This window comes from Sander vitreus, chromosome 14 (assembly GCF_031162955.1).
Source record: "Sander vitreus isolate 19-12246 chromosome 14, sanVit1, whole genome shotgun sequence".
NCBI classification, from domain to species: Eukaryota; Metazoa; Chordata; class Actinopteri; order Perciformes; family Percidae; genus Sander; species Sander vitreus.
Genome location: NC_135868.1, coordinates 3,287,908 through 3,311,195, shown reverse-complemented (window position 1 = coordinate 3,311,195; position 23,288 = coordinate 3,287,908). Strand labels below are relative to the sequence as shown.

At 44.4% G+C, this 23,288-nt stretch overlaps 1 protein-coding gene across 1 annotated transcript; it reads right to left on the bottom strand.

The window, feature by feature from the left end:
* Nucleotides 1-23,288, bottom strand: LOC144529253 (uncharacterized). The gene is made up of 4 exons (XM_078268256.1): nt 23,284-23,288; nt 23,067-23,162; nt 22,384-22,437; nt 1-1,048 (listed from the first exon to the last, which is right to left on the bottom strand). The coding sequence occupies exons 1-4, from the start codon at nt 23,286-23,288 to the stop codon at nt 16-18; spliced, it is 1,188 nt and encodes a 395-aa protein (XP_078124382.1). The 3' UTR covers nt 1-15.

Genomic DNA, 23,288 nt, shown 5'->3' with positions numbered 1-23,288 from the left:
CAGCTGTGGTTGTCGCTAGGGGCAGCTGTGGCTGTTGCCGCAGCTGTGGTTGTTGCTGCAGCTGTGGTTGTCGTTGCTGCAGCTGTGGTTGTGGTTGGAGCAGCTGTGGTTGTTGCTGCAGCTGTGGTTGTCGTTGCTGCAGCTGTGGTTGTTGTTGCTGCAGCTGTGGTTGTCGTTGCTGCAGCTGTGGTTGTCGTTGGGGCAGCTGTGGTTGTTGCTGCAGCTGTGGTTGTTGTTGCTGCAGCTGTGGTTGTCGTTGGGGCAGCTGTGGTTGTCGTTGCTGCAGCTGTGGTTGTTGTTGGAGCAGCTGTGGTTGTTGTTGCTGCAGCTGTCGTTGTTGTTGGAGCAGCTGTGGTTGTCGTTGCTGCAGCTGTGGTTGTCGTTGGGGCAGCTGTGGTTGTCGCTGCTGCAGCTGTGGTTGTCGTTGCTGCAGCTGTGGTTGTCGTTGGGGCAGCTGTGGTTGTCGTTGCTGCAGCTGTGGTTGTCGTTAGGGCAGCTGTGGTTGTTGCTGCAGCTGTGGTTGGTGTTGCTGCAGCTGTGGTTGTTGTTGCTGCAGCTGTGGTTGTTGGTGCAGCTGTGGTTGTCGTTGCTGCAGCTGTGGTTGTTGTTGGAACAGCTGTAGTTGTTGCTGCAGCTGTGGTTGTGGTTGGAGCAGCTGTAGTTGTTGCTGTGGTTGTCGTTGCTGCAGCTGTGGTTGTTGTTGGGGCAGCTGTGGTTGTCATTGATGCAGCTGTGGTTGTTGTTGGAGCAGCTGTGGTTGTCGTTGCTGCAGCTGTGGTTGTCGTTGCTGCAGCTGTGGTTGTGGTTGGAGCAGCTGTGGTTGTCGTTGCTGCAGCTGTGGTTGTCGTTGGGGCAGCAGTGGTTGTTGCTGCAGCTGTGGTTGTCGTTGCTGCAGCTGTGGTTGTTGTCGGGGCTGCTGTGGTTGTTGTAGGGGCAGCTGTGGTTGTTGTAGGGGCTGCTGTGGTTGTTGTCAGGGCAGCTGTGGTTGTTGTAGGGGCAGGTGTGGTTGTTGTAGGGGCTGCTGTGGTGGTCTGTGCATTGCCAGTGGCTGTTTTGAGTAGAAATTGTTGGATCGGTTTCACATTTATTTCCACATTTCAAACTAATTTAACAACATACATTTTTCAGGCCACTGTCGTCTTTTCCAGTGCGTTGTCTGAGGCAGTTTAACAATGTCATGGATAGATAGGTTAGAACATTCCCATTTTTATTCCCCATTATTTTGAAACTTACCGACAAACAGAAGAAGAATGAGACAGATCTTCATCATTTTGGAAAGATGCTTTACTGTTGAAAAATATAAAATAATATTTTTTTGTTAGATTCAGTTAAGCAATGGCAACTAAATAGCATTAACTAACTAAATCTGTATTTATACTACTGCTAACTGATAGACATTATAGTAAATTGCCGTAGAATTTAGTGTCACTTTCTGTATATGTTGAAATTAATTATATTAATTTCTTTACATTATCCACTTCTTTATTTTTATTTTTGAGACAATAATCCTTTGTTAGTTGTAAATGCAAACTAACATTTATAAATTTTAGCATCTACAAATGAGGATTGTCAATGTATTGTTGTAGGCATTTACATTGTTTCTGGAATAAAACTCTTTTTTTATTTAACAAAGTAAAATAAAATAATAAAGAAAAAATACAAAAAATACACAACATAGTTGTAGCTGTAGACACATACAATAATTAAAACATTTAAAATATGTTTCATCATCTTCAAGAAAAATATTAAACAAAGAGCAGATAAGTGTAACACCAACAATTATTACACCGACAGACCGTGGGTGATGATTATTATGATTATTATGATTATTATGATAATTGCATTGATATTGAAGAAAGACAGAAAACACAACTTGCAATGATTGAAATTGGACTAATATTCATCATAGAAATACTTACAGGTTTTGTCTGCCGTAGATTTGTCTTGACTGCAGTGATTGAAGCTGTGATTCTCTCTGATTCCACCTGTTGCTGCTTGCTGATTGAAGTCCTCTATTGAACACACATCACCTTTTATATCCATTCACACAAAACAGGTAATATGACATCAGGTTGTAAACAACGTTCAGGAATTGTATGAGTAATGGGGCTTTAAGGTTTGGCCACCCCTGTAATACGTCATTCTTACATCTTCTTTTGGGTTATTGCCTAAAGAAACTGGTTGCGGGGCATTTCTTCATTTGTTTATTTTCCTCATAAGAATACACCAAGTGTTTTTGTCATTATGCAGCTTATGTGTGGTTTTGTGTTTATTTGTGTATAGGTATAAGAGACGTGAAGAACCACACCTTCAGGAGAGACTCTATTAATGATGCTCTTACACCACCTCATCATGAAAAAAAGCTTGTTACTAAACTTTTCAGCCGTTCAGCGCTGCTGTGCTTCCCTGTGTGTGTGTGTAGCAAGCATAGAGTGCGCGCACTGTGCATAAGCCTAGGCACATTTGACTAATTTGCTGTTGAAATAACAATGAAATGCTGCGTTATTGACTTTAGACCAGGTTTTTGTTGGTCAATGGCGCGATCACTTCCCGCTGACTCAAGATAGCAATACGCCAAGAATTCACCGAAAACATCTCCCTGTAAGACCAGCACGCCCATGGGCGCACAAATGGGCGCAGGTGCATATGCTATTTAAACGACGCGGGCCGCTGGACGGGAAACTGACAACTGCGTTGGTCCTAAACTAGCAAAGACACTTGCGTCGGGCCCCTAAGCATTTTAATTAAAGTAATGTAAGCACATAATTAATTTGGTTATTTAAAAATAAATTAAAAACAGATTTACATGAAAACAGATTAAGAAATTAAAAAAACAGATAAAATACGAGAAAAAAGAAAAAAAAGTTACAGTGCAGTATAAGAAATTAAACATTGAAGAGCAGTTAAAACATTTAAATATATAAAAGCAGATAAAATAACTTTCCTGGACTCAGTGATCCAGTTTTTGGAAAGCCAAAGCTTTTTGACCAATATGACAGATATCTCAAGCACTCCGGTCCATACTTTCCTAACCATCTCACCCACTATGGGTCCAGATGCTTCGCATGGTTTTGAGGTTTCATTCCCCATAGTTACAGAAGTTTTTCCTTTAGTATACTCTTATCATTTTCGATGCGGTCGTCACCGCAAAGCTTAGTTCTTTTCTTCGGCAAACCTTGCAGAGCCCGGTACAGCCCTGCAGACAAAAATCTCTTAATAGTCCAGAACGTGTTCTTAAACTATTTTATTTCTTCTGCAGTCTGTCTCTAAATAGTCAAGAACTCGCTCAGAGTGTTTATAGACTATTTTTTTCTTTTTAAGCCTTCTGCCTAAATTAGTTACTTCGACTAACTTTTGACCAGCCCAAAGTCTGTCTCTTCTGTCAACTATTGTCATGCCTGCATCAGAGAAATAATCAGAGATATGTCCGTTACTGCAAAAGAATGTCACCGGAATAATCATAAATTCAATTCTATCATATGTTTTAGGAATTTCTCTTTATATGTTTATATAGATTGTTATACAGTGTCAACAATGCTTATTTAAAGAAAGGCAACATCAAAAAGATAGGTCTTCAGCCTTGATTTAAAAGAACTGAGAGTTGCAGCAGACCTGCAGTTTTCTGGGAGTTTGTTCCAGATATGTGGAGCATAAAAACTAAATGCTGCTTCCCCCTGTTTAGTTCTGACTCTGGGGACAACAAGCAGACCTGTCCCAGACGACCTGAGAGGTCTGGGTGGTTCATAGTGTAGTAGCAGATCAGAAATGTATTTTGGCCCTAAACCGTTTAGTGATTTATAAACCAGCAAAAGTATTTTGAAATCAATTCTTTGAGGCACTGGAAGCCAGTGTAGAGACTTCAGAACTGGAGTGATGTGATCCACTTTCTTGGTCTTAGTGAGGACTTGAGCAGCAGCGTTCTGAATCAGCTGCAGATGTCTGATTGATTTTTTAGGGAGACCTGTGAAGACACCGTTACAGTAGTCAAGTCTGCTGAAGATAAAAGCATGGACAAGTATTTCCAGATCCTGCTGAGACATAAGTCCTTTAACCCTTGATATATTTTTAAGGTGGCAATAGGCTGACTTTGTAATTGTCTTAATGTGGCTGTTAAAATTCAGGTCTGAGTCCATGACTACACCAAGATTTCTGGCTTTGTCTGTTGTTTTTAACATTATCGTTTGAAGCTGAGTGCTGACTTTTAATTGTTCCTCCTTTGCTCCAAAAACAACCACCTCAGTTTTTTCATCATTTAATTCAAGAAAAATCTGGCACATCCAGTCATTGATTTGTTCAATGCACTTAGTCAGTTGTTGTATTGGACTATAGTCCCCTGGCGATAAGGTTATATAAATTTGTGTGTCATCCGCATAACTATGGTAACTTATTTTATTGTTTTCCATAATTTGAGCCAGTGGAAACATGTAGATGTTAAACAGGAGAGGCCCCAGAACGGAGCCTTGGGGAACTCCGCACGTCATATTTGTATGCTCAGATGTATAACTCCCTATAGACACAAAGTAGTCCCTATTCTTTAAATAAGACTCAAACCACTTTAGTACTGAGCCAGAAATGCCAACCCAGTTTTCCAATCGGTCTAGTAATATGTCATGGTCGACCGTATCAAATGCAGCACTGAGATCAAGTAATACCAAGACTGAAATTTTGCCACTATCTGTGTTTAAGTGGATGTCATTAAAGACTTTAACAAGAGCTGTCTCAGTGCTGTGGTGTGGTCGAAAACCCGACTGGAAGGCATCAAAACGGTTGTTTAGTGACAAGAAAAGGGTGAGTTGTTGAGAAACCGTTTTTTTCAATGATTTTACTTAAAAAATGGAAGGTTTGATATCGGCCTATAGTTGCTCATTAGTGACGTGTCTAGATTGTTCTTTTTTTAAGAGTGGCTTAATGACTGCAGTTTTCAGGGCCTGTGGGAAGATACCTGAGAAAAGAGACGTGTTTACAATCTGTAGGAGATCAGTAGCCAAACAATTGGAAACATTTTTTGAAAAGGCCCGTTGGTAGAATATCAAGGCAGCAGGAGGAGGTTTTCAGATGTTGTATAATGTCCTCCAGGTTTTTTACGGTTAATCATATGAAATTGGGTCATATTGGCATATGTTTTGCCTGGACACTGTGACAATACATACCCTGTACTCGATATGGAAGCACTGATTGTTTGTCTAATTTTCAGAATTTTGTCTTTGAAAAAGGTGGCAAAACTCATTGCAGGCCTCGGTAGATAAAAGTTCAGATGCTACTGGTACTGGAGGGTTTGTTAACCTATCGACAGTAGCAAACAAAGCACGTGAGTTATTATTGTTTTTGGCAATAATGTCCGAGAAGAAGGACCGCCTTGCATTCCTCAGTTCCAAATTATAAATACAAAGTCTCTCTTTATAGGTGTTGTAGTGGACCTGGAGATTAGTTTTTTCGCCACCTGCGTTCTGCTTTTCGACACTCTTTTTTTTCTGTTCTTACCAGTATGGCATTTCTCCATGGAGATCTTTTCTTATCAGAGACAGTTTTTTACCTTAATGGGAGCAATGGCATCAATAACATTTGTAATTTTACAATTGAAATTGTCTACAAGCTCAGTGACTGAGACCCCTGAGAGGGTGGGTGTGGACGAGAAAAGCTGAATGAATGTTTCACTGGTGTTGTCAGTGATATACCGTTTTCTTATTAACTTTGTTTGGACACTTTTGTGCACAGAGATAGTGCCATTAAAGAAAACACAGGAATGATCAGAGAGAGCAGCATCAGTCACCACAACCTTGGAAATGTTCAAACCCTTCGAGATAATCAAGTCCAGAGTGTGCCCCCTTGTTGTGTGTGGGCTCCGTCACATGCTGAGTCAGTCCATAGTTCTCAAAAAATACAACACAGTTCTTTGGTCCCTCTATCCTGGGGGATTGTCAACATGAATGTTGAAATCACCAGCAATAACTACACAGTCAAAGTTAATACAGATTATAGACAGCAGTTCACTAAAGTCGTCAAAGAAGGATGCACAGTATTTAGGTGGCCTGTAGATAATTAGAAATATAGGTCGAGACGGGGGACCTTAGCTGAAGAGCCACATATTCAAAAGAAGCAAAGTTTCCATAAGATATTTGAGTACATTGGAATGAGTCATTAAACAAAATGGCGACTCTTTCTTATTCGCTCTATTCTCACTCATAAAATTGAAGTTAGGGGGCACTGACTCTATAAGAACAGCATCACTGTTATTATAGTCTAACCAGGTTTCAGTTAAAAACATGAGGTCAAGATTGTGCTTAATAATAAAATCATTGATTAAAAATGATTTACCCGCCAGAGACCTGACGTTTAGTAAGGCTAGTGTTAGTGTGTTAAAATAATTATCTGTCTCGTTTTTTTGGGACAGGCTGTGGCTGACGAGGAATGGATGCTAAATTTGCTAAGTTGGCTGTCAAGTGCTTCTTTTTCTTACTTAGCGGATTCACCATTCTTTTTCTATTACCTATCACAACATAGATTGACGAAGAATTGAATACACAGGGCCCAGGCTTGTCCTGGAAAGAGTCATGAGTGCCACTAGGCATGCAGCCTGGGCCCAGCACATATCAGTTAAAGCTTGTTGCATTTTGTACACAAGCATACTTATCAGTCTGGTGAGAAGGAGTTAGCTGCTGTCCTTGAGGGGGGCAGAGGTGCCTGGCGTTTTACTTTCAGCGGTTCAGTCAACACAGGGTCAGTTTGATGCTGGGGGGCGAATGATGGGAGAAGGTAGTGGGGCAAACTTGATTCCAGCATCTACCAGCTGCTCCATCCGGTCAGTGAACCCCAACATGTGGCAGGGGGGGGGGAAACAGGGGAGAAGGCGGATGGGGAGAGCGATGGATCCTCAAAGGCGTCAGTGTTGGTAAGGGGGGTTTGAGGAGTGTTGGATGGGTGAAAAGGGAGGGGTTGAGATTTCTCGTCTCCGTTCTGTGGTCCTCCATGGTCAAATCTTTGCTCAGGTGGGGGGCTGTGGTGGATCACTGCCGCACTTTGTTGTGTCTTCCTCTTGTTTTGTTTGTTTATCTTGTCTCGTGTCCTTGGCCGAGGGAGTAGATGTGTGGTGCAGAAAGTAAAGTAGGCTAGAGGTGAACAGCTTTACTCCTGGCTTGTTAAGAAAAAGTCCATCTGCTTTAAAAAGATGTCTGCGGTCCCAGAAAATGTTAAAATTGTCAATGAACCGCAGAGAGTGGACGGTACATGCAGTTGAAAGCCATCTGTTCAGTGCCAACAGTCTGCTGAATCTCTCAGCTCCTCTTCTGACTGGCGGTATAGGGCCACTGATAAACACCTCCGCGTTTAGGGAGCTGACTGTGTTCAGCAGATTCATAAAGTCACGATTCAGCACTTCAGACTCTTGCTTTACAACATCATGTGACCCTATATGCAGTATAATGTTCTTCACAGTTGGGTGTGCTACCACGATATCCGGGATTCTTTGGGCCAAGTCAGACACCATGTCTTTGGGAAAACAGAGTATTTTGGTGTTTTTTATTGCTTTTTTATGTCTTTTACAGCAGAGTCACCCACAATCAGAGTTTGGTGCCCAGTCTTTAGCTTTCCCTGTAGCTTTTTACTTTTTGAATTGCTCTCAGTCCTTACCCTGCTGTGTGACGATGAGACGCAATCCAGGTCATGTCCAGGGTCCTGCAGCAGAGGAGCAAATCTGTTATCCAGTTGCACACTCAGTTGTTGGGCAGGCATTTTGTTGCTAATTCTCCCTTTTGCAGCTGTCCATGGCTGTGTCCTACTGAGTATAGGGGTTAAAGAGGCACTCTGCCTGGATGATAATGCAGGCCAGCCGGTCGTATCACAAATCTCAGGGCGCGGTGCCCTGCCCGTTAGTCGTCCTCCCATTTCCCAGGAATATGATTTACTCTTAGGCTTTGCACCAAATGAGTTCCAGGGAGGACTACCACTTGTTGATTTATTACCCATTTCACAGCCCTGCTGTTTGTTTGTAGTCTTGCTGGTGCTAGTTAGCTGTGTGTTGGCATGCTTTTGTCCATTGTTTTGGGTCAATGGTAAAGTGGTGTCATTTCCACATGATCCGTTCACGTCCACGTTTACTTCTAACCGGTAAATTTTGGTTTCCAGAACTGCAATCTTCTGAAGGAGTTTGTAGTAGTCCTCCATGGACAAGGGAGGCATCTTGCTGCTAATTACCTTTAGCTACAGTCACTTTAGGACAGGCTTGAGCTATTGGTAGGCCACGCTCACGTATGTTGCTATTATGTCTAATAGCAACATACACAACATAGTTGTAGCTGTAGACACATACAATAATTAAAACATTTAAAATATGTTTCATCATCTTCAAGAAAAATATTAAACAAAGAGCAGATAAGTGTAACACCAACAATTATTACACCGACAGACCCTGGGTGATGATTATGATTATTATGATTATTATGACAATTGCATTGATACTGAAGAAAGACAGAAAACACAACTTGCATTGATTGAAATTGGACTAATATTCATCATAGAAATACTTACAGGTTTTGTCTGCCGTAGATTTGTCTTGACTGCAGTGATTGAAGCTGTGATTCTCTCTGATTCCACCTGTTGCTGTTTGAAGTCCTCTACTGAACACACATCACCTTTTATACCCATTCACACAAAACAGGTAATATAATATCAGGTTGTAACCAACGTTCAGGAATTGTATGAATAATGGGGCTTTAAGGTTTGGTCATCCCTGTAATACGTCATTCTTACATCTTCTTTTGGGTTACTGGGTAAAGAAACCTGTTGAGGGACATTTCTTTTCGAGACAGGACGTTGGATTTGTGGGGGAAGGTCTTTGTGATGTTCTGGTAAACATTTGTTTATTTTCCTCATAAGTTTACACCAAGAATTTGTGTCATTATGCAGCTTATGTGTGGTTGTGTGTTTGTGTATAGGTATAAGAGACTAGAAGAACCACACCTTCAGGAGAGACTCTATTAATGATGCTCTTACACCACCTCATCATGAAAAAAAGCTTGTTACTAAACTGTTCAGCACTTGCAGTTTTGTATCCAGACATAGGGGTAATTTAAACCTAAGTCCTTTGCCTTGAACATCATTGATATTTCTGAGTATTTGTCATACATTTCAATGCCAGTTCTACAAATGGTATTTCAGAAGTGTGATGAACGGTATATTATTGTCAGCAAGGTCACTGAGAAAAGTCTGAAGGTTACGTTTCTATTGATAACAATCCTACAGCTTGATCTTTACAATCTGGCACTTCTAACGCAGACTAGAGGACAGCGGTCACCAAGGCCAAGCACAAAATCTCCAAGCGCAAAATAAAGAATGCAGCGGTGTAGCTGCCTTGTGGCGTGGCTAGTGTGCAGGGTTGGGTTAGGTCTTGGGGAATTCTGCTGGGTAGGCGAGGTGCAGTAGGGGAGCTCACCGGTGAAGTTGGGCAAGGAGGGGAGAGGAGACCTCGAGTTCCAGTGGAGATTGAAAAGACACCCAACTCCCATTGTCCTCGGCTTGATTTACGGGCTTTCTGGGTGCAGGAAACAGAGCAGTGGTTAGCTTGAGTGGCAAACACAGACTCCCTTGCCTTAGTTGGTGTGGTTCCTTTAGTCCTGGCCTAAAGAGGGCAAACGAGAGGCAGCTGGAGGCGGTGATTAGTGGTTGCCAGCCGTGCCTTGTTGTAGGCTGGCAACGTAGGATGCCAAACACAATGGGAGACCTTTGAAGGCGTGTACCCGACATGGCAACGATTCAGGGGCCATTTGGCCACAGTCACATTTAATAAAAAAGACATCAGAGATTTGCTGTGCTTTCTACCCACATTTTGCTGCTGTTTGACATGGCGTACTCAGGATCTGCTCTTAACAGGAAGCCATTGGCTCATGTGCTTTACTTAAACTACCTCTCAGTTCACCCGACAGGCCTTCACTATAAAAACTTTGCCAATTCAATCATATGAATATGATGCTGCGTCATACAAGAACAAGGACACTCTGGTTCTTTGTATTTCACAATTAAATACTTTGAATGCTTTGCATGGAATATTAACATGCATAGAGCAGGCAAAACAATCACCACAGTATGCAATGTATGTTATAGCACTACATTACTCACATTGTAATGCAATCGAATACAAAGGAACTACACCATGGATATTAAATGTATTGATTACATTAGACATACTGTTCATGTTGGTGCTGTGTCAATGTTAACAGCAGTTAGTACAAGTTGTTTGCATGCTTGTGTTATGTCAAAAGAATATGCATCAAGTGAGAACTGAGAACTTCACAGAAATATACATCAAGTTTGTCAGTGTACTTAATTAGTGCATCTGTTAAAGAATATTATTTATTAAAAAAAATATTATTTTGTGTTTGTAAATAACATGAGTCACATTTAACATGTTGTGAAGCTGTGATGCTCTCTGCTGTTTTCTGGTTGATGTCCTCCACTGAACACACGTCACCTTTTATACTCATTCACACAAAACAGGTAATATGATATCAGGTTGTAACCAACGTTCAGGAATTGTATGAATAATGGGGCTTTAAGGTTTGGTCATCCCTGTAATACGTCATTCTTACATCTTCTTTTGGGTTACTGGGTAAAGAAACCTGTTGAGGGACATTTCTTTTCGAGACAGGACGTTGGATTTGTGGGGGAAGGTCTTTGTGATGTTCTGGTAAACATTTGTTTATTTTCCTCATAAGTTTACACCAAGAATTTTTGTCATTATGCAGCTTATGTGTGGTTGTGTGTTTATTTGTGTATAGGTATAAGAGACTAGAAGAACCACACCTTCAGGAGAGACTCTATTAATGATGCTCTTACACCACCTCATCATGAAAAAAAGCTTGTTACTAAACTGTTCAGCACTTGCAGTTTTGTATCCAGACATAGGGGTAATTTAAACCTAAGTCCTTTGCCTTGAACATCATTGATATTTGAGTATTTGTCAAATATTTCAATGCCAGTTCTATAAATGGTATTTCAGAAGTGTGATTAACGGTATATTACTGTCAGCAAGGTCACTGAGAAAAGCCTGAATGTTACATTTCTATTGATAACAATCCTACAGCTTGATCTTTACAATCTGGCACTTCTAACGCAGACTAGAGGACAGCGGTCACCAAGGCCAAGCACAAAATCTCCAGAATCAGTCAGTTTGTCCCTCCTATTTGAGAGAATCACATTTGGTGGTTGATGTCGTCCACTGAACACACGTCACCTTTTATATCCATTCACACAAAACAGGTAATATGACATCAGGCTCTGACCAGGGACGCACATCATTTGTATGAGGAATTTTTGTTTTTTAAGGTGTGGCCACCCTTTGTAAAAGCTAAATTGCATGCCTCCTTTTTGGTTACTGCCTAAAGAAACCGGTTGAGGGACATTCCTTTCGAGACATGACGCTGGATTTGTGGGGAAGGTTTTTGTGAGGTTCTGGTTTGTTTTCCTCATAAGACTACATCAAGCGTTTTTGTCATTGTGCAGCGTATGTCTGGTTTTGTGTTTATTTGTGTATAGGTATAAGAGAGTGGAAGAACCACACCTTCAGTTCATTTGTTTTTTTTAAGGTGTGGCCACCCCTTTAATAGCTACATTCTACAATTAACGGTACAGACTGCACAGACCCTGAAGTAATTGCAAAAGAAATCAGTACATTCTATCAAAACCTATGTAGCTCATCCTTTTCTGTAACAGATTCAGACTTTCTCTTCAATAAAACTAAAGATTGTATTCCCCTAATTGACAGCGGATTCAAGGAAGAATGTGACAAGGACTTTACTATGGAAGAATTAGACAAAGCAGTCATGCACCTAAAATTGGATAAATCTCCTGGCCCTGATGGCCTAACAGCCAACTTTTATAGGTACTTTTGGGATTTTTCAGAGAGGCTATAACAGACTTGTCACTACCCACTAACATGAAACAAGGCATCATCACACTCATGCCAAAACCAGGTAAAGATAGTAAGATATTAGACAATTATCGTCCAATTTCCCTATTAAACTACGATTACAAATTATTAACCTACATTTACACTAACAGATTAAAAAGAGGACTGGACCAAATAATTAGTGAAACACAAACAGGGTTTGTAAGTGGCAGGTCCATACATAATAATATAAGACTAGTACAAGATCTGTTAGAACATAACTATCTCATACAAGATAAAGGATTCATTCTATTCCTTGACTTCTACAAGGCATTCAACATGTTAGAACATCAATTTCTATTGAAAGTCTTACGTATGTATGGATTTGGCCCAAAGTTCTGTAACATAATGGAATCCTTCTATAATGACACATCCATCAATAGAGGGGTCAAGCATGGATGTAACATTTCCCCATTTTTATTCATTCTAGCAGCAGAAATGTTAGCAGTTAATATAAAAAATGCTGATGTTGCCAAATTAAATATCTTTGATGAGCAGATAGTGATAAGCCAATTGGCCGACGACACTACCATCCATCCATCCATCTTCGTCCGCTTATCTGGGGTCGGGTCGCGGGGGTAGCAGCTCCAGCAGGGGTCCCCAAACTTTCCTTTCCCGAGCCACATTAACCAGCTCCAACTGGGGGATCCCGAGGCGTTCCCAGGCCAGGTTGGAGATATAATCCCTCCACCTAGTCCTGGGTCTTCCCTGGGGCCTCCTCCCAGCTGGACGTGCCTGGAACACCTCCCTAGGGAGGCGCCCAGGGGGCATCCTTACCAGATGCCCGAACAACCTCAACTGGCTCCTTTCGACGCGCAGGAGCAGCGGCTCTACTCCAAGCTCCTCACGGATAACTGAGCTTCTCACCCTATCTCTAAGGGAGACGCCAGCTACCCTCCTGAGGAAACCCATTTCGTCCGCTGTACCCTGGATCTTGTTCTTTCGGTCATGACCCAGCCTTCATGACCATAGGTGAGGGTAGGAACAAAAACTGACCGGTAGATTGAGAGCTTTGCCTTCTGGCTCAGCTCTCTTTTCGTCACAACGGTGCGATACATTGAATGTAATACCGCACCCGATGTGCCGATTCTCCGACCAATCTCCCGCTCCATTGTCCCCTCACTCGCGAACAAGGCCCCAAGGTACTTGAACTCCTTCACTTGGGGTAAGGACTCTTTCCCTACCTGGAGAAGGCACTCCATCGGCTTCCTGCTGAGAACCATGGCCTCCGATTTAGAGGTGCTGATCCTCATCCCAGCCGCTTCACACTCGGCTGCGAACCGATCCAGTGAGTGCTGAAGGTCACAGGCCGATGATGCCATCAGGACCACATCATCTGCAAGAAGCAGCAATGAGATCCCCAGCCCACCGAACTGCAACCCCTCTCCACCCCGACTACGCCTCGATATCCTGTCCATAAATACTACAAACAGGATTGGTGACAAAGCGCAGCCCTGGCGGAGGCCAACTCTCACCTGAAACGAGTCCAACTTACTGCCGAGAACCCGGACACAGCTCTCGCTTTGGTCATACAGAGATTGGATGGCCCTGAGAAGGGACCCCCCTCACCCCGTACTCCCACAGCACCTCCCACAGTATCTCCCGGGGCACCCGGTCATATGCCTTCTCCAGATCCACAAAACACATGTAGACCGGTTGGGCATACTCCCAGGCTCCCTCCAGGATCCTTGCGAGAGTAAAGATCTGGTCCGTTGTTCCCTGACCAGGACGGAATCCGCATTGTTCCTCTTCAACCTGAGGTTCGACTATCGACCGAACCCTCCTTTCCAGCACCTTGGAGTAGACTTTACCGGGAAGGCTGAGAAGTGTGATACCGCTGTAATTGGCAAACACCCTCTGGTCCCCCTTTTTAAAAAGGGGAACCACCACCCCGGTCTGCCACTCCTTAGGCACCGTCCCAGACTTCCACGCAATGTTGAAGAGGCGTGTCAACCAAGACAACCCCTCCACACCCAGAGCCTTAAGCATTTCTGGACAGATCTCATCAATTCCTGGGGCTTTGCCACTGTGGAGTTGTTTAACTACCTCAGCAACCTCCACCAGGGAAATTGACGACAATCCCCCATCATCCTCCAGCTCTGCCTCTACCATAGAGGGCGTATTAGTCAGATTTAGGAGTTCCTCAAAGTGCTCCTTCCACCGCTCTATTACCTCCTCAGTTGAGGTCAACAGCGTCCCATCCTTACTGTACACAGCTTGGATGGTTCCCCTCCTGAGGTGGCGAACGGTTTTCCAGAAGCACCTTGGTGCCGACCGAAAGTCCTTCTCCATGTCTTCTCCGAACTTCTCCCACACACGCTGCTTTGCCTCTTTCACAGTAGAGGCTGCAGCCCTTCGGGCCCTTCGGTACCTTGCAACTGCCTCCGGAGTCCTCTGGGATAACATATCCCGGAAAGACTCCTTCTTCAGTCGGACAGCTTCCCTGACCACCGGTGTCCACCACGGTGTTCGTGGGTTACTGCCCCTTGAGGCACCTAAGACCCTAAGACCACAGCTCCTCACCGCAGCTTCAGCAATGGAAACTTTGAACATTGTCCACTCAGGTTCAATGCCCCCAGCCTCCACAGGGATGCACGAAAAGCTCCACCTGAGGTGTGAGTTGAAAGTCTGCCGGACAGGGGCCTCCTCCAGACGTTCCCAATTTACCCGCACTACCCGTTTGGGCTTACCAGGTCTGTCCAGAGTCTTCCCCCACCCCCTGACCCAACTCACCACCAGATGGTGATCGGTTGACAGCTCCGCCCCTCTCTTCACCCGAGTGTCCAAAACATGCGGCCTCAGATCAGATGAAACGATTATAAAATCGATCATTGACCTTTGGCCTAGGGTGCTCTGGTACCAAGTACACTTATGAGCATCCCTATGTTCGAACATGGTGTTCGTTATAGACAATCCATGACTAGCACAGAAGTCCAACAACAAACAACCACTCTGGTTTAGATTAGGGAGGCCGTTCCTCCCAATCACGCCTCTCCATGTGTCTCCATCATTGCCCACGTGCGCGTTGAAGTCCCCCAGCAGAACTATGGAGTCCCCGACTGGAGCCCCATGCAGGACTCCACTCAAGGTCTCCAAGAAGGCCGAATACTCCGAACTGTTGTTTGGTGCATATGCACAAACAACAGTCAGCATTTTCCCCCCCCACAACCCGCAGGCGTAGGGAGGCGACCGTCTCGCCAACCGAGTTGAACTCCAACGTAGCGGCGCTCAGCCAGGGGCTTGTGAGTATCCCCACACCCGCCCGGCGCCTCACACCCTGGGCAACTCCGGAGAAGAAAAGAGTTCAACCCCTATCCAGGAGTATGGTTCCAGAACCGAGACTCTGCGTAGAGGTAAGCACCACCAGATCTAACCGGTAGCGCTCCACCTCCCGCACAAGTTCCGGCTCCTTCCCCCACAGAGAGGTGACATTCCACGTCCCCAGAGCCAGTGAATTTGATTTTTGTGGTTGCTACGGGTCCTCAAATACCTTCATCTCCTTATAAGCATGGAGGAGAGATGTTGCATGTTTCCCTTTCATTAGTTTCAAAGCACAAAGATGATTGGCTACAAGGTCCCGCTTAAAAACAGAAAAAAGGGGGCTTTGTTTTCTTCCATTTGGAGGTATGGATGAAAAACTTCGCCATCAATATCATATTGTTCAAAGTCAAGTCAGTCTTAATGTTTTTCATAGTAACACCAAACACAATATTTTCTCTTGTGAGAGGAGTGAGTAGTTGGATTTTGGTTGAGAGCCAGTCCTGCCCAGGTCTGGTCCGTCGAGGCCCCTGACCTTCACTGCCACCCATATGGCAGCGCACCCGACCCCAGCGGTTCCTCCCACAGGTGGTGGGCCCATGGGATGGAGAGATAGGTGCCACGTAGCTTTTTCGGGCTGTGCCCGACCGGGCTCCGTGGCAAACCCGGCCACCAGACGCTCGCTGACGAGCCCTCCATCTGGGCCTGGCTCCAGACGGGGGCCCCGGGCTTCCTCCGGGCAGGGTCACTCCATCTCTACCTCGGTCACTCATAGGGTTTTTGAACCATTCTTTGTCTGGCCCCTCACCTGAGACCACTTTGCCTTGGGAGACCCTACCAGGAGCACAAAGCTCCAGACAACACAGCCCTCAGGTTCATAGGGACACACAAACCTCTCCACCACGATAAGGTGATGGTCCCCGGAGAGGCGACGACACTACCATCTTTGTAAAAAATGTAGAACAAAAAAAGTTTTTCACTTAATCGATGAATTTTCTAAAGCTTCAGGTTTAACACTTAATCGCAATAAATGTGGATTAATGGCCATTCACGAATGCAACTCATAAATGCTTACAATATTTCCATCAAAACTTCTGTGAAATATCTTGGAATTCATATAACCAAGGACATTAAATCCAGCGACTCCTTAAATATACACATGAGAATATACAATGAGTGCAAATCTAAGATGGATGTGTGGTTACAAAGGGACCTAACAGTCTTTGGAAGAACATACTTAACTAAGATGGAATCCCTAGCAAGATGCATTACCGCATACTTAATGGCCATACCTGATCAATTCATTAAAACTGTTAACCAATTGAACTTCCGTTTCATTTGGAAGAATTGGGTACATTACATAAAAAAAATCTGAAACAGTCAAAGATTACGAAGACGGTGGTTTAAAGGCTATTGATTTTGAATGCTTAAATGCTATAACAAAATTAAAATGGCTAAATGGCTTTCCTGCTGAACAAAAACTGTATGTGGTATTATCTCCCCAGAGGTTTGTTAAAAAAAAAAAAATGTGTGGTGTAGAGTTTGTCCTTAAATGTGATTTTGAGATTGAAAAATTGCCAATCTTCATTTCACAAACAGGTATTATTATGCTGGAAAACTCATGTACACGCACAATTTCACCCCACATAAAACTATAACTATACGTTTATTTGACGTTTTGTTTTGGCCTGGCGTTGAGCCCCCCCGGTGACCCTTGCGTACTACTTTATGTCATTTCACATGAACTGGGGAAAGGGGGGGGGACCCCGAAGCTGAAATTGAAACTACCGACCGCCTGTTTTTCCATTGTATGTACTGTGAAGCCTTTTGGGAGGATTTACAGGACTGGCTCTCAACCAAAATCCAACTACTCACTCCTCTCACAAGAGAAAATATTGTGTTTGGTGTTACTATGAAAAACATTAAGACTGACTTGACTTTGAACAATATGATATTGATGGCGAAGTTTTTCATCCGTACCTCTAAATGGAAGAAAACAAAGCCCCTTTTTTCTGTTTTTAAGCGGGACCTTGTAGCCAATCATCTTTGTGCTTTGAAACTAATGAAAGGGAAAAATGCAACATCTCTCCTCCATGCTTATAAGGAGATGAAGGTATTTGAGGACCCGTAGCAACCACAAAAATCAAATTCACTGTGATTATTATTTAATTATTTTCAGTATTTTATTATATTGTTTTCTTTTTTTATGTATTTTTTTGTCTATTCTTTTTATACAATTTAAGTTATCCTTTTCTATCCTGTGTGCCTTATGTATGTTGAGAGATGTTAACATCATATCCTCTATGCCTTTATATTGTGACTGAATTTCCTCAATAAGAAAAAAAAAGAAGAGAAAAACAGACTACAGAATGAAGCACAAAACTCCAGAAGCAGTCATTATGTCCCTCCTGTTTGAGAAAATCACATTTTTTAATGTTGATTTTGAAGGATTATTCATGTAGTTCTGCCTGGCTCATCAATCAACTGTGACAGGTTGAATGTGTTTCATCAGATGCCAACATGGGCTTACCACACACTGCTAGAAGAAACAAATATGAGTATGATGCTGCTTCATACAGACACAAGTACACTCCTGTTCCTTGTATTTCAGACTTTGATACTTTATTTACATTACATGGAATATTAAAACACATAAAAATGCAGACAACATAACAATCACCACAGTGTGCAGCAGAGTTTCCACAAAGTACATTTCTTACAGTGTAATGCAATCAAATGCAAATGAACTGCAATATAAATATTAAATATCTCTTAGAATATATTAGACATAAGAGCTGTTCATTCTTGTGGCCTATCACTGTATATGGCTCACATAGTTAACACCAAATGTCAATGTTAACAGCAGTTAGTAAACGTATCTATGCTTGTCTTATGTCAAAAGAATATACATCAAGTTTGTCTGTGTACTTAATTAGTGCATGATGCAAGATCTGTTATAATTAGTAAGTTTTGTGTTTGTAAAAAACACAAGTCAAACCTAAAGAACATTAGATATATAGCATAAAATAACGTAGTCAGTATCTTCTTGGACAATAGAAAGTGTACACAGTGTCTAAATGATGGTGGTATTAAGTCCCTTGATCCAGTTCAGTTAATTCCAAATAAAAGCTGTAACAACTGCTATGACTAAAAGGAAACTTGTGTTGTTGATGACTGCAGAGGAGGCAGCAGTTGTTGGCTTTGTTGCTGCTGTCGTTACTGCTGGGGCAGCTGTGGTTGATGCTGGAACAGCTTTGGTTGTTGTTGCTGCAGCTGTGGTTGTTGCTGCAGCTCTGGTTGTTGTTGCTGCAGCTGTGGTTGTCGTTGCTGGAGCTGTGGTTGATGCTGGGGCAGCTGTGGTTGTTGTTGCTGCAGCTGTGGTAGTTGTTGGAGCAGCTGTGGTTGTTGTTGGGGCAGCTGTGGTTGTTGTTGGGGCAGCTGTGGTTGTCGTTGCTGCAGCTGTGGTTGTTGTTGCTGCAGCTGTGGTTGTGGTTGCTGCAGCAGTGGTTGTTGTTGCTGCAGCTGTGGCTGTTGTTGGAGCAGCTGTGGTTGTTGTTGCTGCAGCTGTGGTTGTCGTTGGAGCAGCTGTGGTTGTCGTTGCTGCAGCTGTGGTTGTCGTTGGGGCAGCTGTGGTTGTTGCTGCAGCTGTGGTTGTTGCTGCAGCTGTGGTTGTCGTTGCTGCAGCTGTGGTTGTGGTTGCAGCAGCTGTGGTTGTCGTTGCTGCAGCTGTGGTTGTCGTTCCTGCAGCTGTGGTTGTTGTTGGGGCAGCTGTAGTTGTCGTTGCTGCAGCTGTGGTTGTCGTTGGGGCAGCTGTGGTTGTTGCTGGAGCTGTGGTTGTTGCTGCAGCTGTGGTTGTCGTTGCTGCAGCTGTGGTTGTTGCTGCAGCTGTGGTTGTCGTTGCTGCAGCTGTGGTTGTGGTTGCAGCAGCTGTGGTTGTCGTTGCTGCAGCTGTGGTTGTCGTTGCTGCAGCTGTGGTTGTTGCTGCAGCTGTGGTTGTCGTTGGGGCAGCTGTGGTTGTTGCTGCAGCTGTGGTTGTTGCTGCAGCTGTGGTTGTCGTTGCTGCAGCTGTGGTTGTTGTTGGGGCAGCTGTGGCTGTCGTTGCTGCAGCTGTGGTTGTAGTTGCTGCAGCTGTGGTTGTGGTTGCTGCAGCTGTGGTTGTTGTTGCTGCAGCTGTGGTTGTTGTTGCTGCAGCTGTGGCTGTAGTTGGAGCAGCTGTGGCTGTTGCTGCAGCTGTGGTTGTCGTTGGAGCAGCTGTGGTTGTCGTTGCTGCAGCTGTGGTTGTCGTTGGGGCAGTTGTGGTTGTTGCTGCAGCTGTGGTTGTCGTTGGTGCAGCTGTGGTTGTCGTTGCTGCAGCTGTGGTTGTTGTTGGAGCAGCTGTGGTTGTTGTTGCTGCAGCTGTGGTTGTCGTTGCTGCAGCTGTGGTTGTTGTTGGGGCAGCTGTAGTTGTCGTTGCTGCAGCTGTGGTTGTCGTTGGGGCAGCTGTGGTTGTTGCTGCAGCTGTGGTTGTTGCTGCAGCTGTGGTTGTTGCTGCTGTGGTTGTGGTTGGAGCAGCTGTGGCTGTCGTTGCTGCAGCTGTGGTTGTCGTTGCTGCAGCTGTGGTTGTTGTTGGGGCAGCTGTGGTTGTCATTGCTGCAGCTGTGGTTGTTGTTGCTGCAGCTGTGGTTGTTGTTGGAGCAGCTGTGGTTGTTGTTGCTGCAGCTGTGGTTGTTGTTGCTGCAGCTGTGGTTGTTGGTGCAGCTGTGGTTGTCGTTGCTGCAGCTGTGGTTGTCGTTGCTGCAGCTGTGGTTGTCGTTGCTGCAGCTGTGGTTGTGGTTGGAGCAGCTGTGGTTGTTGTTGCTGCAGCTGTGGTTGTTGTTGGGGCAGCTGTGGTTGTCGTTGCTGCAGCTGTGGTTGTTGTTGGAGCAGCTGTGGTTGTGGTTGGAGCAGCTGTGGTTGTCGTTGCTGCAGCTGTGGTTGTGGTTGCAGCAGCTGTGGTTGTCGTTGCTGCAGCTGTGGTTGTCGTTGCTGCAGCTGTGGTTGTTGTTGGAGCAGCTGTGGTTGTCGTTGCTGCAGCTGTGGTTGTCGTTGGGGCAGCTGTGGTTGTTGCTGGAGCTGTGGTTGTTGCTGCAGCTGTGGTTGTCGTTGCTGCAGCTGTGGTTGTGGTTGCAGCAGCTGTGGTTGTCGTTGCTGCAGCTGTGGTTGTCGTTAGAGCAGCTGTGGTTGTCGTTCCTGCAGCTGTGGTTGTTGTTGGGGCAGCTGTGGTTGGTGTTGCTGCAGCTGTGGTTGTCGTTGGGGCAGCTGTGGTTGTTGCTGCAGCTGTGGTTGTCGTTGCTGCAGCTGTGGTTGTGGTTGGAGCAGCTGTGGTTGTTGTTGCTGCAGCTGTGGTTGTCGTTGCTGCAGCTGTGGTTGTTGTTGGGGCAGCTGTGGTTGTCGTTACTGCAGCTGTGGTTGTTGTTGCTGCAGCTGTGGTTGTTGTTGGGGCAGCTGTGGTTGTCGTTGCTGCAGCTGTGGTTGTTGTTGGAGCAGCTGTGGTTGTTGTTGCTGCAGCTGTGGTTGTTGTTGCTGCAGCTGTGGTTGTTGTTGGAGCAGCTGTGGTTGTTGTTGCTGCAGCTGTGGTTGTCGTTGGGGCAGCTGTGGTTGTTGTTGCTGCAGCTGTGGTTGTTGTTGGGGCAGCTGTGGTTGTTGCTGCAGCTGTGGTTGTCGTTGCTGCAGCTGTGGTTGTCGTTACTGCAGCTGTGGTTGTTGTTGCTGCAGCTGTGGTTGTCGTTGCTGCAGCTGTGGTTGTTGTTGGGGCAGCTGTGGTTGTCATTGCTGCAGCTGTGGTTGTTGTTGCTGCAGCTGTGGTTGTTGGTGCAGCTGTGGTTGTCGTTGCTGCAGCTGTGGTTGTTGTTGGAACAGCTGTAGTTGTCGTTGCTGCAGCTGTGGTTGTGGTTGGAGCAGCTGTAGTTATTGCTGCAGCTGTGGTTGTGGTTGGAGCAGTTGTGGTTGTCGTTACTGCAGCTGTGGTTGTCATTGCTGCAGCTGTGGTTGTTGTTGGGGCAGCTGTGGTTGTCGTTGCTGCAGCTGTGGTTGTTGTTGGAGCAGCTGTGGTTGTTGTTGCTGCAGCTGTGGTTGTTGTTGGAACAGCTGTAGTTGTTGGTGCAGCTGTGGTTGTTGTTGCTGCAGCTGTGGTTGTTGTTGGAACAGCAGCTGTAGTTGTCGTTGCTGCAGCTGTGGTTGTGGTTGGAGCAGCTGTGGTTGTCGTTGCGGCAGCTGTGGTTGTCGTTGCTGCAGCTGTGGTTGTTGTTGCTGCAGCTGTGGTTGTCGTTGCTGCAGCTGTGGTTGTTGTTGGGGCAGCGGTGGTTGTCGTTGATGCAGCTGTGGTTGTCGTTGATGCAGCTGTGGTTGTTGTTGGAGCAGCTGTGGTTGTCGTTGCTGCAGCTGTGGTTGTCGTTGGGGCAGCTGTGGTTGATGCTGCAGCTGTGGTTGTTGGTGCAGCTGTGGTTGTCGTTGCTGCAGCTGTGGTTGTTGGAGCAGCTGTTGTTGTTGTTGCTGCAGCTGTGGTTGTTGGTGCAGCTGTGGTTGTCGTTGCTGCAGCTGTGGTTGTTGTTGGAGCAGCTGTGGTTGTCGTTGCTGCAGCTGTGGTTGGAGCAGCTGTAGTTGTTGCTGTGGTTGTCGTTGCTGCAGCTGTGGTTGGGGCAGCGGTGGTTGTCGTTGATGCAGCTGTGGTTGTCGTTGATGCAGCTGTGGTTGTTGTTGGAGCAGCTGTGGTTGTCGTTGCTGCAGCTGTGGTTGTCGTTGCTGCAGCTGTGGTTGTGGTTGGAGCAGCTGTGGTTGTCGTTGCTGCAGCTGTGGTTGTAGTTGCTGCAGCTGTGGTTGTTGTAGGGGCAGCTGTGGTTGTCGTCGGGGCTGCTGTGGTTGTCGTCGGGGCAGCTGTGGTTGTCGTCGGGGCAGCTGTGGTTGTTGTCGGGGCAGCTGTGGTTGTCGTTGGGTCAGCTGTGGTTGTTGTAGGGGCAGCTGTGGTGATCTGTGCATTGCCAGTGGCTGTTTTGAGTAGAAATTGTTGGATCGGTTTCACATTTATTTCCACATTTCAAACTAATTTAACAACATACATTTTTCAGGCCACTGTCGTCTTTTCCAGTGCGTTGTCTGAGGCTGTTTAACAATGTCATGGATAGATAGGTTAGAACATTCAGATTTTTATCCCCCATTATTTTGAAACTTACCGACACACAGAAGAAGAATGAGACAGATCTTCATCATTTTGGAAAGATGCTTTACTGTTGAAAAATATAAAATAATATTTTTTTGTTAGATTCAGTTAAGCAATGGCAACTAAATAGCATTAACTAACTAAAATCTGTATTTATACTACTGCTAACTGATAGACATTATAGTAAATTGCCATAGAATTTAGTGTCACTTTCTGTATATGTTGAAATTAATTATATTAATTTCTTTACATTATCCACTTCTTTATTTTTTATCTTTGAGATTATAATCCTTTGTTAGTTGTAAATGCAAACTAACATTTATAAATGTTAGCATCTTCAAATGATGATTGTCAATGTATTGTTGTAGGCATTTACATTGTTTCTGGAATAAAAACTCTTTTTTTATTTAACAAAGTAAAATAAAATAATAGATATCAAAAAATACACAACATAGTTGTAGCTGTAGACACATACAATAATTAAAACATTTAAAATATGTTTCATCATCTTCAAGAAAAATATTAAACAAAGAGCAGATAAGTGTAACACCAACAATTATTACACCGACAGACCCTGGGTGATGATTCTTATGATTATTATGATTATTATGACAATTGCATTGATATTATAGAAAGACAGAAAACACAACTTGCATTGATTGAAATTGGACTAATATTCATCATAGAAATACTTACAGGTTTTGTCTGCCGTAGATTTGTCTTGACTGCAGTGATTGAAGCTGTGATTCTCTCTGATTCCACCTGTTGCTGTTTGCTGGTTGAAGTCCTCCACTGAACACACATCACCTTTTATATCCATTCACACAAAACAGGTAATATGACATCAGGTTTTAACCAACGTTCAGGAATTGTATGAGTATGGGGCTTTAAGGTGTGGCCACCCCTATAATACGTCAT